General features: G+C 39.8%; 1 protein-coding gene across 4 annotated transcripts in view; it reads left to right on the forward strand.

The window, feature by feature from the left end:
• The window catches only part of DMGDH (dimethylglycine dehydrogenase), a 75,562-nt gene that overhangs the window by 37,501 nt on the left and 21,177 nt on the right, over nucleotides 1-16,884 (forward strand). For all 4 annotated transcript variants that reach the window (XM_073344137.2, XM_073344136.2, XM_073344138.2 and 1 more), the window contains 9 exons: nucleotides 3,665-3,913; nucleotides 4,984-5,182; nucleotides 8,211-8,380; nucleotides 9,937-10,090; nucleotides 11,035-11,200; nucleotides 12,337-12,467; nucleotides 14,162-14,379; nucleotides 15,389-15,546; nucleotides 16,083-16,142. In XM_073344137.2, coding sequence (XP_073200238.1) covers nucleotides 3,665-3,913; nucleotides 4,984-5,182; nucleotides 8,211-8,380; nucleotides 9,937-10,090; nucleotides 11,035-11,200; nucleotides 12,337-12,467; nucleotides 14,162-14,379; nucleotides 15,389-15,546; nucleotides 16,083-16,142 — 1,505 coding nt within the window. The remainder of the gene's footprint in view (nucleotides 1-3,664; nucleotides 3,914-4,983; nucleotides 5,183-8,210; nucleotides 8,381-9,936; nucleotides 10,091-11,034; nucleotides 11,201-12,336; nucleotides 12,468-14,161; nucleotides 14,380-15,388; nucleotides 15,547-16,082; nucleotides 16,143-16,884) is intronic.

Here is a 16,884-nt window from a genome sequence, read left to right on the forward strand (position 1 = left end):
GCCCTGAGCTAATTAAGTAAGCAACAATTCAATACTGCAGTACTGAATCCTGTAGTCAACATAAAAAATAGTTAAGTACAATACCTGGATAAGTGGATTTAAAAAGTGGTGTTGAATAACACTGGAGGTTCTACTTATGATTAACTCCATATCGGTTGTCGTCAAAAATCTAACATGAGATCATATACAGACAGCTGCACTATAGTAATATATTTTTAGGAAATATCTTCAATTTTAAGAAGCTGTTTATGGCATCTTATAGTGCACATTTTGAAAGGAACACAGTTAAGACTAGTAAACCTAAAATTAAATCTACCAGTTTTGTTTGTTTGCAGAGGAGGATATACATGTTGTGCCATCCATTCGCCCTTCTTATTCTGTTTTTTTGTGAGCAAGTAAAATAATAAAAATTATTATAGTCCTGTTCTTGGAACATCAGTATGTCTTATTCCAGGGTGAGGCCAGACCAATGAGAGGCTATGTCACCACTTTCCCCATAAGCTTGGGTGTTTCACAATGCTATGCTATTGTAGCTCCCAAACTAGGCTGCTCACAAACAGCTGACAGCAGGCAGATCACACCCTGAGTGTCTTTGTATAGCAGCAGCCCTGGTTCAGCAGCTCTGATCCCCAGCAGCCTTCCAGCAACACACCAGCCACACTCTGGCTTCCACCAGCCTTGGTTACTGTGTGCAGGATGCCCTAAAACACTCTCAGGCCTGAATTTTCCCAAAACATGTTCTGCACTTACCAACCCTCTCCTGGACAGTTCCGATATTAAGGTTTGTTGCTCCTGTACAGAGTCAATATTCAACAGTTTGCTACCTTACATGGAGTTACCAAACAGTTCAGTTTAAACGCAGCACTGGGTTGGTTTAGATTAAAAAATAAAAAAAGTTTATTAACAAAAGGAGATAGTATTTTAAGTGAATTCAAGTATAGGAGATAAAGTTAGAAATGGTTACAAGCAAATAAAAGTGAAAACGCATCTAAAAGTCTAAAACTTAATTTAGCAAGTGTTGGTTCAAGGCTTTGTTTAAGACAGTCTTTCTGACCTACAGTCTTCCAGGAAGATGACGACTGACTTTTTCCTTCATCAGGATCACTCCCAGAGTCCCAAAGATGCTGGTGCCTTTGTCCTCTTAGGTGAAAGAGAGAGAAAGCATGGAGTTTTCTGCCCCTTCGATTTATAGTCCAGTGTACCCTTGAAATAGATTCTTCTGAAGATTATCCCTCAAAGCAAAGTTTATTCAATCAGTAAAGAAAGTGACATGGAGTCTGGTGGTAAATGGGGCTCCATGCTCTTTCTTACCACCTGTGTTTGCTAAAATGCAAATTTGCTTGGTCTCCTGCCGTCTCCTCCCTCTGCTGTCTTGAGTACCCTGTTTACTACTTATATTTAAATTGAGGTAAAACACATTTCTTTATTTAGGATAGATATATTTAACAACCTTTTCCTAGGCTGGGTTGTGTGGTTTTGTATATGTGATAACATCATACAGGAGGATTTCATAACTTTATATGTAATGCTGCTACGTACATATCACCATGGTATTATTGACCAGCACATTATTAGTTTTTAAATGATACATCATAAGGCATATTTTGTACAAAGATTATCACAGTAGTGTAGGGTGACCAGACAGCAAGTGTGAAAAATCAGGACAGTTATATCTCATATAACTGTGTATGTTTTCATTACCCATATAAATGTCTAACCCTCTTTTGGTTCCTATTAAGGTCGGGGCTCAATTATATCTTGTGGCAATGAGTTGCAGAGGTCTATTTATGTATTCTGTAAAGAAAATATTTCCATTCATGAATTGTAAATTTGTTGCCTTGTTCTTGTATTATAAAGAGGATATAAGTAGGCACAACTGATTTATCTCTTGTACCATTCCTTATTCTGAATATCTTTTTTGTTTCCTCTCTTATTTATGACTTCTCTAAACAGTGGTAGTCTTTTCGAGCTTTTCTCCACAAAAGTATTCTATGCCTCTAACCACTTTTGCTACTTGTCTTTGGATGCCTTTTCTTCCCCCTTTACATTTTTAAAAAAGAGAGGGTGAGTGGAATTGAACAAATTATTCCAAGTGAGGATGTACCACTGGTCTATATAAAGGCAGTATAATATCCTCTTTATTAATTTCTATCACATCCTTGTGCATACTAACATTACTTTCTCTTTTGACTTTCTGTGTGCACTGTTCAAAGATTTTCATTGCGCTGTCCTCACAAGTGCCCAGGCCTTTTTCTGAAGTGGTTACAGTTAATTTAGAACACTGTATGAATAGTACAGATTATTCTTTCCAATGTGCATTATCTTGCATTTGTCAGCAATGAATTACATCTGTCAATCTGCTGCTCATCCACATACCATGTAGCTTCTCCAGCCCACTGGGAAGATCTGCATGGTCTTCTGTATTAACAAACATAAAAAATGTTGAACTCCAATGATCCCTAACCATCAGAAGGGAAAGGAGTCTTGTGGCTGCTTTAAGTTGTACCAAGGGCCCTAGAAACCCTAAGAATCAAGGGAGTATAAAGATGGCATAGCCACCTTTTGATGAATCCCTTGGGTTGTAGGCATATTTGCAGTATTTTGGGGTGCACATTGTTGGGATTCCCTCCAAGACCTTTTCCACTAGGCTTATCCAGAACATCTTGTCCAGTTCTGGGAGAACACTTCATCCAGCCCTCTAGGATCCAAAGCACTCAGTTCGACTCCCCATTTTGTCACTCAGGTTCCTTTATTTGGCATACAGCAATGTAATGCTGAGTTGATCAGACTCAAATGCAGGGGATGGATGAAGGGTACATCACAGCTCCAAAGTTACACAGAAACCCTCTCTCTTTACATACATTTACACATCTCATTGAATTTACTGTACATTACATCACACATTTTTGGATTGCAGGAACCAAATCCCAGCACAGCATGGTTCCTTTGCAGGAACTAATCCCAGCACAGCATGCTCTGTCCATGCATTGTCCATGTTCGACCTATTCTTTATCTCATGTCTACTGTCATGCTGTCCGGAGTGGCTCATGACTGTGAGGGCCCATCTCAGGGTGGACTGTCAAAAACAGGGCAGACACCCCAAACTAGTGGTATGTTCTATAATTAGATTTCACCAAGCCAGTAACAAATGTGAAATGGATCCCTAATATCAGCCTTACCATGGAGTCACAGACAGTCCCCTTAGACTCTTCAGTCTATCTTGCCACCCAGGCAAGCTGGATTTAGTGATAAATGGTCACCTACACCAAAAACCACAAAATATTCAGGTTGCTTCCAATCCCAAGAGACCAGTCACTTACTCCACATCAGTTGGTACCCTAGATCTTACACCATAGACAATGCCTGTAGCCAATCCCTGTAATAAAATATCTAAAGGTTTATTAACAAGGAAAAAGAAATGAGAGTTATTTATAGATTAAAGTAAGCAAACACATCCACACAGATCTAAATCCCAAGAGTGACAGAGTTGTAGTAATCTGTCAATTCAAAATGGCTTTCAGGGCATATGCAGGGTTAACCTTTATTTTGAGTCTGATCAGCTCAGCATAGCATTGCTATATGGCAAATAAAGGTTACCCGAGTGACAAAATCCATTCACTGAAATTGTTTGCATATAAGCATAGTTGTTTATTGTGTTTCTTAGGCTTCTGGGCTCGTGAAATAGGCAGAATGATTGGACTGCACCATCCCCTCATACCTGTTCACCATCAGTATGTTGTCACATCAACTATTCCTGAAGTGAAAGTCCTGAAAACGGAATTGCCTGTGCTCCGTGACTTAGAAGGATCATATTATCTAAGACAGGAAAGGGACGGGCTTTTATTTGGTCCATATGAAAGTCAGGAGAAAATGAAACTACAGGAGTCCTGGGTAACAAATGGAGTTCCACCAGGTAATTTAAAAAAATTACATATATCTTCAAAGCTTGATAAACTATAGAAAATAGTTTAATAATATAAAGCACAGCAGCATATTTCCCTTTATAACACTTCCTTGTATGATGAGAAGTGGAAGCTATTGAAAATTTAGTTGCAACATATACTTTTTTTGCGTATCTTTCAAAATATGACTACAGCCTCTGTGAGAGACTGAACAGAAATAACACTCTGAACACGAAGGCAGACTATTGTATATATGAATGAAATAGATCCATAAAAACAAAGGGCTTTGACCAGCATTAGAGAAGTCTCCTGTGCCTGTCAATCTCTTTCCTGCTTTAGTGTTGAGACTTTGTGTCGTTAATGATAATAATCATACCTAGCTCTTACATAGTGCTTCTCATCAGTAGATCTCAAAATGCTTTACCACTGCAGGTAATATCATTATCCCCATTTCACAGATGGGGAAACTGAAACTCAGATAAGTAAATGACTTGCCCAAGGTCATCCAAATGGTCAGTGACAGAGCCAAGAATAGAGTCCAAGGCCAAGTCTACACTACAGACCTATATTGGTATGTCTGCATCGCTCAGGGGTATGAAAAATCCACACCCTTGAGAGACATAGTTATACCGACCTAACCCCTGGGGCAGACAGAGCTATGTCAACAGGAGAAGCTCTGACAGAGGTAGATTAACTACGCCAACAGGAGAAGCTCTCCTGTCAGCATAGTAGTGTCTTTGCTACAGCAGCACAACTGCAAGCTGCCCTGCTATAGCACTGTACTTGAAGACAAGCCCCAAGTCTCCTGAGTCCTAGTGCAGTGCCTGAGCTGCTAGGCCGCACTGCTTCCCCTTAGATTAAGAGAAATAAAATGAAAGCTGACTCAAATCCAGTTGCCCTCAGTTTGTGCTCTTCTTATAGGGAAATGGGGTTTTGTGAGGTAAAGATAGAAAAGGTGTGGATATACAGACTGATGAATTACATACTGCTATTGCTTATTTAAATATATAGTATGCATATATTTAAAACAAATATTTACAGTTTATTACAAATATATAATATGTATCAAATATTTGTGCAGGTTTTGGAAAGGAACTTTTTGAGTCTGATTTAGACAGAATAATGGATCATATTGAGGCTGCAATGACAATGGTCCCAGTCCTGAAACAAGCAGACATCATTAACACAGTTGCTGGTCCAATCACATATTCTCCAGACATTCTTCCTATGGTGGGACCGCATCAAGGTGTCAGGAATTACTGGGTAGCAATTGGCTTTGGGTGAGTAAATTCATCACACCATTAACTTTTGTCCGTCATGTATTAAAGTAAAGCTAATTACAATTGCATTCAATTTCAGCATCACTGACCTTGTTTTTTTAAAGTATACTGCACACTACCCTGAGCCTGCAAGTGGCCTCAACCATCTGATCATATGCATCTCCTTATATTCAGCCATATATTTGTCACTACTCCCACCCATCCTGTGGCTCTTTCTCACCAGCTCTTTTTCTGTTCTTGCTCCTCTTCTTCGGCAGCATGGAACAGTTAACCTCAAGGCCAGTGTCATGAAATCAGTAGTATTTAAAATTTTGTGTGTACCAAGATAGAATCTTGTCAGCACTGTTTCTTAGAGTACATCTTTCAGTTTATTTGTGCAAATAACTTTGGGCCATATTGGGCCACACAGTTAAACACCCACAGCCGACTCGGGTCAACTGATTCGGCCTCCTGGGGCTTGTGCTGTGGGGCTGTAAAATTGTCATGTAGACATTCAGGCTTGGGCTGGAGCCTGAGCTCTGGGATCCCATGAGGGGGGAGTGTCCCAGAGCCAGCTCTAGCCTGATCCCAAACATCTACACAGCAATTTTTAGCCCTGCAGCCCAAGCCCCATAAGCCCAAATCAGCTGACCCAAGCCAGCTGCAGCCATGCCACAGCTCTTTTATTCCAGTGTAGATGTATCCATTGTCTTCTCCATGGGCTATTTTGCAGCTGCAAAGGATTGTGCAATTCCAGTTGTGGCAAGGATGAGTAGAACAAAGGAAGCTTAACATTTGAGGTGCTAAATGGAATGTTGTATGTTTTGTGGAGGGGGGTGAAGAAGTACAAAGCAGAGGGTACTAAAAGGGTATTGAGAGTATTGGCTGTTGTGGAAGGGGTGTGCCAGATGAGAGTACTGGGGGTGCCAGAGGTTGAGAAGATGGATACTGTAGGTGAGTGTTGTTGGATGTTAGAGGTAGGTGGTAGATACTGGGGAAGGTACTGTTTGAGGAGATCAGGTGCTGCTCATTCTGTCTCATTGTGATATTCTTATATTAACATTTTCGTTAATCATGGTCTACAACGTATTCACCCTAAATTCCTTGCCACATTCCGTTACCTCAGCTGATCATTGCTCCAAGATGAATGGATAATTGCCTAATCATCAGATCAGAATCCAGTAAGGCCTTATCCACTTTTTCTTCACTTTACAAACCCTCATATATAAAATTATATAAAAGATTAAGATGCTTTCCCAGGCTCCCAAAATAAAATAGTTTGATCATTTTGAATTGAATGATTAAGTACACTTGCTATTTGAATTCAAGAGGTTTTAAAAATTTCACCTTTTAACTACACACTTAATATTCTTATCTAAAGCACTGGGTTCCAGAAAAGACTGCTTTATTACATTAATTGCACTGCCTGTGGGCCCTTTTCTCCTTCCACTGAAGTGACTTCAGTGGGAATAGGATTAAGGTCCATATCGAACTGACTGAAGACAGCATAGAGGGTTTTATTCCTATTATAAACTTAATTTTTTTAAACAAGTATACATTTGTTTAGCTTCTGAATGTTGGGACCCAAGGTTTAATGGGGATATTGGTGAGACAGCGGTATCTGTATTTCAGGGGTCATTTACACTCAGAACGCTATAGAAGCAGATGTTTCCATGTATGTTGTAATTTTGTGTGTACACTGGTAGTCTTTATCTTAGAGTTCCCAGTCAGAACGTTGTGTTTGAAGTCTAAGTGAGTGTGTGTGGTTTTTTTGTAATAATTTATTATTTGTGTGACGCCAACAGCTTGCTGCGCACTTTAGTGTGTAGACAGGTTAATAATTATTATGGGTGGGACTGGTATTGCTACATATTATTAAGGTTGCCAGACACTTCCCATTATAAGACCTAGTTTTCAGTTGTTTATAACTTTGCCAAACTTTAACCAGATAGCCTTGAAATTTTCTGTGATGGGTGTCTGCCTTAGGCCGAATAAGTTTCAGCTAAAACATTTCATCTGTTTCTGAGAATAAGGCTCAGGAAAAATATATTGTTTGGCCCATGTTAAAAAACTTCTGATGCTCTTTTGTTTGAAAAGATCTAGAGTCTCCATGCTTTGAAATAGGGACTTGAAATATGGCAGAGGGGTGGCCTTTGTGACAGGGATCGGCCTTTTGTCATCTCTATGAAAATCCATCTAAACTTGTCCAAGTTATTAGCCTGAGAAAAATCACTGATCGCATATGCTTAGTAGAGAATTGTCGGACCTTCATTACAGAAATCTCTGAAGACTCCATCCATATAGGCATGCTCCAGCCTTAGGCTGAGGTGGACTCTCTCTGCAATTGCAGTTTTGGGAGGCTGCGGGCAGGGTTGAGTCCAGGCGCTGGAAGTGAGAGCAGGGAGCTTGTCTCTCCTGTGTTTTCAACTGTTATCCAGTCAGTGTGATGAGGAAACTGCCTGATTCAAGTTCAAAGGTGACAAGAGCTGGATGGGGGAGTGGGTTGAGACAAGAGTCTGTGGAAGAGAGGTTAGGGGTATGTGGACTGAGACTGGAGGCTGGGAGGGAAGAGGGAAATTGGAACTGGGAGTTGAGGGAAGAAATGGGACAAGCTGGGCAAGGAGACTGAGACTGGGAACCACTAGACAGAGGAGACTGGAGCTGGTTGGGGAAGCAGACTAAGATTGGAAACCAGTGGGGTGGGAGAAGGGGAGTGGAGAGGAAACACCTCTGATAAGGAGCAGAGATTTCAGGGGAGAACTGACACTGGCCGTGCAAAAACACTGGGATAAGGGGACAGGGTGATGGTTTTTCTCTGTCTCTGGGGAGGGCAATAAAACTATCAGAATAGATCTGCTTCCTGTAACCTCAGAGTGCCATCTATTAGAGGCAGCTAACTTGGTTGCTGAAAATGGAAATAACAGTGGCTTTGAGTAATTCCTAGAGAAAACATTATCAAACAGTGCAAAGAGAATTTGTAATAATTGATGCCTTGTTGAAAAATTATTTCAAATGACTCAATATTGGAGGATTTGTTTCTGTTTTAAAGATATGGCATTATCCATGCTGGAGGTGTAGGAAAGTATCTCAGTGATTGGATCCTAGGTGGGGAGCCTCCTTTTGACCTAATAGAATTAGATCCCAATCGCTATGGAAAATGGATCACCACCCAATATACAGCAACAAAAGCAAGAGAGTCTTATGGATTTAACAACATTGGTAAGAAGATAATTTATAAAGCATTTTTCATATCCTAAAATATAGGACTTTGCACTTGTGTAAAACATCTCCTTTCTTTTGTTGTGGATTAACAGAAAGATGAAGCCTGATGCCCCACTGCCTTGCAACTAGTGTAGTCACTTAGGCCTAGATGCGCAAAAGGAATTAAGTGCCTAAGTCCTATGGGAACCACTCCAATGCACAAAACTGCAGCCAAACCCGGTAGGCGCCTAAATTTTCCAGGTAAAAGTTTCCTGGGTGCCTAAGTGTCTACCTCTGGGCATGCTCACTGCTGCCTCACTCCAGGCATCTCTCCTGCCTGGGCCTCAGAATGCATCACAAAGCAGGGGAAGATAGGCATTTGGCTGGCTAAGTCATATCTGGGACCCAATCCAGTAGGAGCCCTGTGAGCACATCTACCGAACCCTCCCATTTTACAGGTCATATAGCCTAGGCTCCAGCCCAAGCCAGAACGTTTACATCACAATGAAACAGCCCCTTAGCTCATGTCCTGTGAGCCTGAGTCAGCTGGCATAGGACAGCTGTGGGTTTTTAATTGCAGTGTAGACATACCCTAAGCTGTCTCTCTCTCCCCATTCATTGTACAGGGAGGCTAGGCACCTAACTCAGGTGCCTAAAAGTTAGGCACTGTAACATTCAGCATTGCAACACCTGACTCCCTTTGTTCATGCAGACTTTGCAGTTGTGCAAAGTGAATGGAAAATTAATAGAAAACATTACCCTTCTGATTTGGTAGCATGATACCAAATACCTCTACAGAGGTTCTCAAACTGTGGTCCAGGGACCACCAGCAGTCCACGAGCTCCATTCAGGTGGTCCACAGATAGTTCTCTCTAAGGTGCACACCTGGACAGCCACACACAAGAGAATGAAGGGGCACCCACCTAATTACTGGAGCTGCGCAGGCATGGCTCCACTAATTAGGTGCCTGGACCCTGGAGAAGACGCACATGTAAGGTGAGGTGGTGGCCTTGGGGGGAATATAGGGTAGGTGCGAGGGGGCAGTGGGGTGAGAAGAGGGGGTGGGGGGAATTTGGGATGTGCAGGGCTGTGGCGGCCAGAGAAAGAGGTGACTTTCCCCAGCTCCAGGGCTGCGGCTGCCAGGGAGAGATGGCCCTCCTTCCCAGCCCCAGCTTGGGGGCTGCTGCGGCAGGGGAGAGAGGGCATATCCATCACATTAGAAAGGTAAGACTACTGATATTAAAATATGAGTTGTGTGCTTTTATTTGTAGAACAAAAAATGTTAACTATTATTAAGATTTTTTGTATATAGTGGTTTTATCCAAAGCGCTTTACAGTAGTTAGCTAATGGTACACACAACATTTGGAAAGGTCATTAAGTGGTCTGCCGAGACCTTCAGCAATTTTCAAGTGGTCCGCGAAAAAAAAGTTTGAGAACCACTGCTCTAGAAATTTGCTTTGTAGCTATATTAGAAATATTTATTTTAGGTATGCAGTTGCTGACTTTTTTTTACCATGTTTTGCTTTCTTGGTGTACGATATCTAGTGTCCCTCTTTTCTTTTTTCCGTTCTAGTTGGTTATCCTAAAGAAGAAAGGTTTGCTGGGAGACCTACAGAGAGAGTCAGTGGGCTTTATGAAGTGCTTAAATCTAAATGCTCAATGGGTTTCCATGCAGGATGGGAGCAACCTCATTGGTTCTACAAGCCTGGAGATGAGATTGGATACAAGTAAATGAACGATTACCAATTTTGTATTGGTCTATTGTCCTGAAGGCAAGAGTTGATTGAATTAGGATTGAATTAGGATTTTCAGTCAGTTTAGCCAAAGAAGGTCTCAGAAGCAACTCTTCTGTTATTTTTTTGGTTGGTCTGATTTTGTTATCTATATTTTAAAATCTATTTAATTCTCAAGATACATAAATTCTAAAGCACAGATATAGAATTACACTGTAACCTTACTAACCGCAGCATGCAGCTGCACTGGCCGGGAGCAGACTAGAGAGCAAACTGTAACTATAAAGTCACATTTCCTCCCTTACTTCCCACTTGTTCTGCAGGGAGTAAATTATTTCACCTCTTTTCATGGAACTAACTTACTCCCTCTGTGCAACCGGTGAGTAAAGGTGGCGGGGCCCAGGATCCTCCCCACCTTTTTCTGCTCTCCGCTCCCTGCCTGTTTGCTTCCAGTGGGAGGTATCAGGCAAGAAGCTCTGTTTTCCCATCCTCAGCTGTAGTCACAATTTGTGCAAGGCTCAGCAGGGGAGTAAGGAGAGCCCTACTCTTCCCTGTGCAGCTAGGTGGGTGAAGCCTTCAACAATCTAACCCATAATAAAGGACTCAGCAAATTCAGCAGTAAATTTACCCAGAGTTAATTAATGAAGAAGTAGAAATTTTTTCTTACACTTTAACAATTCAAACTGTTACATAGTTTATTGTTGCCAATTTTGTTTTTGACTCTCATGTTAAATGAATTAATATTTAACCCATTGTTACACTGAGGAAAATAATGGATAAACTACCTAAAATAAGAGAGACTAGGTTCTAATGCTTTTGAATGACTTGCAAAACGAAGAATTTTGGGAATATATTTTGCTGAATAGATCACAAAATGGCTAGACTGTAATAACCAGATGTGTATTCTGTTTTTTATGTGCGTAAATACTCTGTTTCAGACCCAGTTTTTGGCGCACGAACTGGTTTGAACCTGTGGGTCGTGAATATAAGCAGGTTATGGAAAAAGTTGGTGTGATTGACCTGACACCATTTGGCAAGTTTATTGTCAAAGGGAATGATTCGGTTAAACTGTTGGATCACCTGTTTGCAAATGTCATTCCAAAGGTAAACAGAACTATGATAATGTAACTAATTTAGGTCACGCTGGAAGAGTTCCAGAAATGGGAGACAGGGAAGCAGAGGCATAATAATGTGATCATCTTTATATTTCATCTCACAGAAAAAACACTAAAGAGGAATCCTCTGGAAATCCTTTTGTGTCAAATGAGACTTTTTGCTAGATCAAGACTATACACAGCAGAGATTGTATTGGATTAACTCAGAGTTGTAAACACCTCTTAGACACCTTTGGCAGGCTTGTGGCATGCTCATCCTTTTGGTACCAATTCCTGCATGCCTTATTCACATGACTCAAGGGGAACAATTGTGTGAATAAGGCAAGCACAATTTTTGGCTTTGATGAACAGCAAACTTAAGAAAAAAAATTGGGATGTTAGATGGGGTGGGATCTGAGTTACTACAGAGAATTCTTTCCTGGGTATCTGGCTGGTGAATCTTGCCCATATGCTCAGGGTTCAGCTGATCGCCATATTTGGCATCGGGAAGGAATTTTCCTCCAGGGCAGATTGGAAGAGGCCCTGGAGGTTTTTCGCCTTCCTCTGTAGCTTGGGTCACTTGCTGGAGGATTCTCTGCACCTTGAAGTCTCTAAACCATGATCTGAGGACTTCAATAGCTCAGACATAGGTGAGAGGTTTATCTCAGGAGTGGGTGGGTGAGATTCTGTGGCCTGCGTTGTGCAGGAGGTCAGACTAGATGATCATAATGGTCCCTTCTGACCTTAATATCTATGAATCTATGACTGAATTTGCATTGGAAATCTATTCTTCAATCAGTTTTGGCTTGAGAAAGTCTTCTGTAACATACACATAACAAATATTTATAAAGACCTTGACCAAACCTTTATTTCAAGCAACGGATTGTTAATTTCTTTCATATGAAAAATGTGAAATTTCCATTATAAATCATAATCCTGAGCAATAGGACATTAATCTTCTACTAATGAGGTTAAAAACAGAAGAAAGAGAGAGAGAGTCATACTTTCTAATATAAGTGATATGGTTAAAGATTTTTGTATAACTAATGTACACAAGCATTTTGTTTTCACATTTTGCACCAAGGACCTGCAAGAGCTCAAAGGATTTATTTTGCAAATGAAATTATTATATGTTCTACTATGTAGATGGGTGCTACAAATATAAGTCACATGTTAACACCGAGAGGCCAAGTCTATGCTGAGCTAACCGTGTCTCACCTGTCTCCAGGGGAGTTTTTGCTGGTGACTGGTTCTGGGTCAGAGCTCCATGATCTGAGGTAAGCGTGTATATAGGTAAATACAGTACACAGATAGATACAGATACATACATCTGTGAGTGATGCCTTATTCTGTGATTTGTTCCATTGGAATCAATGGGAATACTTGCATATTTAAGTACTAAACTTGAATAAGAGTGGCAGAACTGGCTCAATGTATTTATTTGTAAAGAACTTCAACAGTTTTGTTTGGTCCCCCAACTATGCCTTCGGATTTCTTAAGAAAACTTATCAGACTATATACTATAAGATTTTGAATACTACCTTCTTTATTTATTTTGTGAACTTTATGAGAGACTTGGTTGTTAAGAGTTAAAGCTGAACTTTTCACTAACAATTTAAATAGTCTGAGGAATCTACAGTGTATGATTATGTCAGGAATGTGTATCTGTTTTAAGAGATTTCTTATGCTCACTGTGTTTACTGCTTGCTCTTCTTTGTTGCCTTTGTGGTTATACATATTTTGGATCTAAAGGCATATCCATTTTAAGTCCTATGATCCTTTCGACCCTCTACTCTAGGTCTGCTGTTTCCCCTTTTAAAACCTCTCCTCTAACTCTGTACTAAACTGCCTCAATTATTGCACTTATCTATTGCACTTATCCTACATCTAAAAAAACTTATTTTACACCAGTTATTAACCTGCCTTTGTGATGAAGTATACACTGCAGTTGGGTCTCAAGAGGGTTCAGGGGTCCTGGAAAGAAACATACTCATAAATCCCTCCCTTTCCCATGCTCTTCTGCAGACTCGGGGATCAGGGAGGAAAGGGTAGAGGGCCTGCCAGGTCCAGCTGCTTCATATACCAAGGAAGGAAGGGAAGAAGGGGGAAGTACACTGGGGAAGAGACTGCCCTAAAAACAGTAGAATGTGGGTTGTGCTGTTCAAAGCAAATAGGCTTTCTGATTATTTTGGGACTGTTTGTGCCCCAGAAGAGAAGAACTGGGTCTGGAAGAGAGAATCTGGTGAAATGTGGTACAAGAAGTAGGATCCAGAATCCCCTTTTAGTTGTTGAAGCTGGGGAGTAATAGCAGCACTTGCAAGCCTTACTGCTCCAGCTATTATCATAGCAGTGGAAGCAACAGGAGCAAGAGCAGAAGGCTCTTGTCTGCAAATCAACAGCAGCGGCAGTAGCAGTTTCAGAAGCTCCTCATTTGCATGAACACTTTATTCTTTTTCGGGCCTCCACAGGTCATGATGGTGGTGTGGCTGATCACTATGCCCTCTTTCACACTGCCCTGACTATCCTCAGGCTCAGTCAGGTTGGTGTGGAGCTCCCCTCCCTGGGAATAGGCCTTAGGATTTGGCCCATCATGATTAATAATAAATAAATATTAGTAATTGCCAGATTAATGGGTTAAAGCAGGTAGTTTGGTCAATATGTCTGGCGGCTGCCTCATACCCATGATTTCCATATTGTTTTGTCTTTTCAAGCACTGCTGAATACTTATATGGCAATCTGTTTGGGCTCTTCATTATTTGTGTGTGTGTACATCGCCAAGCACAGTAGAGCTCTGATCTTTGGTTGGGGCCTCTAGGCTCTACCACAAGTGCACAAGTTTTAATTATCATCATCGTACAGAACACTTACTTTGAATGTTACAATAAATCTATGGTCTATGGCCCCAGGAACAAATGCTAAAATTGTTACCTTGACTGAGAATGTTAATAAAACTCTTGTCTTTCACATGCAGATGGATAGAAGAGGAGGCACTGAAGGGTGGATACAATGTTGAGATTAAAAATATTACAGATGAGATGGGAGTACTTGGCATAGCAGGTCCATTTGCCCGAAAGGTTCTCCAGAAACTGACCACTGAGGATCTTAGTGATTCTGCATTTAAATTTCTTCAGTCCAGACATATTAAACTTTCTGATATTGCTGCTACTGCTATTAGGATATCCTATACAGGTAAGAGGTAGGGAAAACAGACTATCAAAATAATTGGGCAGCGAGGAAAATAACTGGTATGACTAAAATTATGTTGAGAAATGAAACTGATGATGTGTTCGAAAGCATTAGATTAATCAAATTATAAATAGACATAAATGAGAGAGAAACGGTACATTGGTTGTCAAACATTTTCTGGTTAGGAACTAAGAAGGATTTCCAAGATCTTTCAAAGAAAAAAATACACCAAAGTGTATATATATATAATTTTTTTTTTACAGAACTAAAGGTCAGTTTTGAAAACTGTAATCTTTGGTGGGAAATCAGTGTTAAGGAATGATTTTGGATTACTACTAAATTAGTATCTGTAAAGTGCCTTGAAAACAGAAAGCATAAGTGCTAAATTTTTATTATTTCCCCTTTTTTCTGTGCCAGTCACTTTTTATTTTCATTTGTCTCTATGTCCATCTCTACCATACTGAGCCAAATTCAGAGCTCAGTCTGAGGCAGTCCATGTTGGTGTAACTGGCATCTTCCAGTATATATATTATACCAGTGTAGACTTAGACTTGAGTAATTTACCAATTGATAATTTATATGTCCCTTAAACATCATCTCTGACTTTGGCCTTCTTTCCTGTCCTCTTCTTACTGAATCGTTTATTTCCCAGGTTTGGGTCATCAGTTTAAATTATAGGTTTCAGAGTAACAGCCATGTTAGTCTGTATTCGCAAAAAGAAAAGGAGTACTTGTGGCACCTTAGAGACTAACCAATTTATTTGAGCATGAGCTTTCGTGAGCTACAGCTCACTTATAGTGCCATTATTTATGTACTGAGGCACAATTCTTTCAGGAGCTTCCTGTGGGGAAGGGAAATTTCTGCACTCCCTTACTAATGAGTTCTGTGTAATAGGGAAATTTGGCCCTAATTTTCATAACATTTATCTCTGCAGTAATAATGCTAGCACTAAATATATTGGGATTATTTAATTCTAGATTTGATTAGTCTGTTAACTTTTGTTTTATAACAGGTGAACTGGGTTGGGAACTCTACCATAGAAAAGAAGATTCTGCAGCTCTATACAATGCCATCATGGAAGCAGGCCAGGAAGAAGGAATCGATGACTTTGGAACTTATGCTCTGAATGCCTTAAGGCTGGAAAAAGCTTTCCGGGCCTGGGGGGCAGAGGTTTGAAAACACAGTTATTTTTACAATTCAATTTTTTTTAAATATGGGTTTTAGTCACAACTAGATAGAAAGAGCTACATTTTGTTCTGGGTTTCTCAATCTGCAATGGAGAGAAATCAGACGGATTTTATTTTAGTCAGGGGAAACTACTATTATGATGAACTGTGCCTTTCCCACGTAAAAATAACTACTATACTCATTAAATTTCTGGCAGAGAAATATCTATTTTGGATGCACCTCAGTTGTTCATGGTTGTGTTGATTTCATTTTATTTTGACAAGATGTCTCATTTCTTATTGAGTTATAGTTTTATTGTGTATGTTAAAACATGCTTCATTTGGATAGCATTAGGTACTCTGCTTAAAATTACACACATGCAGCTCTCGGTGAATTGCACCTGGCTAACAGAAGAATTTAACCCACTATACATAAAAAATAAAAAGGATTAAATGGAAAACTAGAAACAAAAGAAGTGAAAACAATGGGGGAACCTGCGGGGCCATCACTTATGGATTAAATATTTATTTTTCTAACAGATGAACTGTGACACTAATCCTCTGGAAGCTGGACTGGACTATTTTATCAAGTTAAACAAGGTATGTCTGTATTATTTTAAAAGTTATGTTATCTGGAAGGTTCTTTCCATAAGTGTTTTAAAAGAAAAAGCAATTTTCTATGCATGCAAATACAGATATTTGTAAATGGGTGAAGCAAAGTCTTAGTGTTACACTAAAGTAATGCCTTTATTATAAGTAGCTTTTTTGCAAAAAAGGTTTAACATTTTTCTCCACGTTTGTTTTTGCCAAAATTATATATTAGATCAGACAGTTTTAAATGTACCATCTATGTACATATGTACAAATACGAGTATGTACGTCTTTTTAACATATTAAAATAATAGCATTTTCAGTAGATTGGATATTTAAAGACCCTCAAGGCAAGTATCATTTTTAAAGCAGACTAATGTACTAATGTACTAATTGCACTGCTACATTTGTTTTATAGCGAACCGGAAATGTTTCAATCTGCCTTCTATTATTTTATGAGTTATTCAATGCAGCAGTATTTTCTCTGATCTCATGTGATATTTATTCTGGTATAGTAAATATTGGCCTGAGCAATAAATATTTCAAAAGAATTGCTCAATGCGAATTTGATGAATTAGACACAATAAGCTAAATCAGTGTTAGCGTAAAACTTAGTTATAAAGCCACTGAAGAGATGGCATCAGCAAAATGGATTGCTGCATAATTCGAAACGTAGGGAGTGGGACTGGGCTCAGGGCATAATATTGGTTGTATTTAAATATAAACTACAGGAATTAACACAAGTTATACT

Source organism: Lepidochelys kempii, chromosome 5 (assembly GCF_965140285.1).
Source record: "Lepidochelys kempii isolate rLepKem1 chromosome 5, rLepKem1.hap1, whole genome shotgun sequence".
Lineage (NCBI taxonomy): Eukaryota > Metazoa > Chordata > Testudines > Cheloniidae > Lepidochelys > Lepidochelys kempii.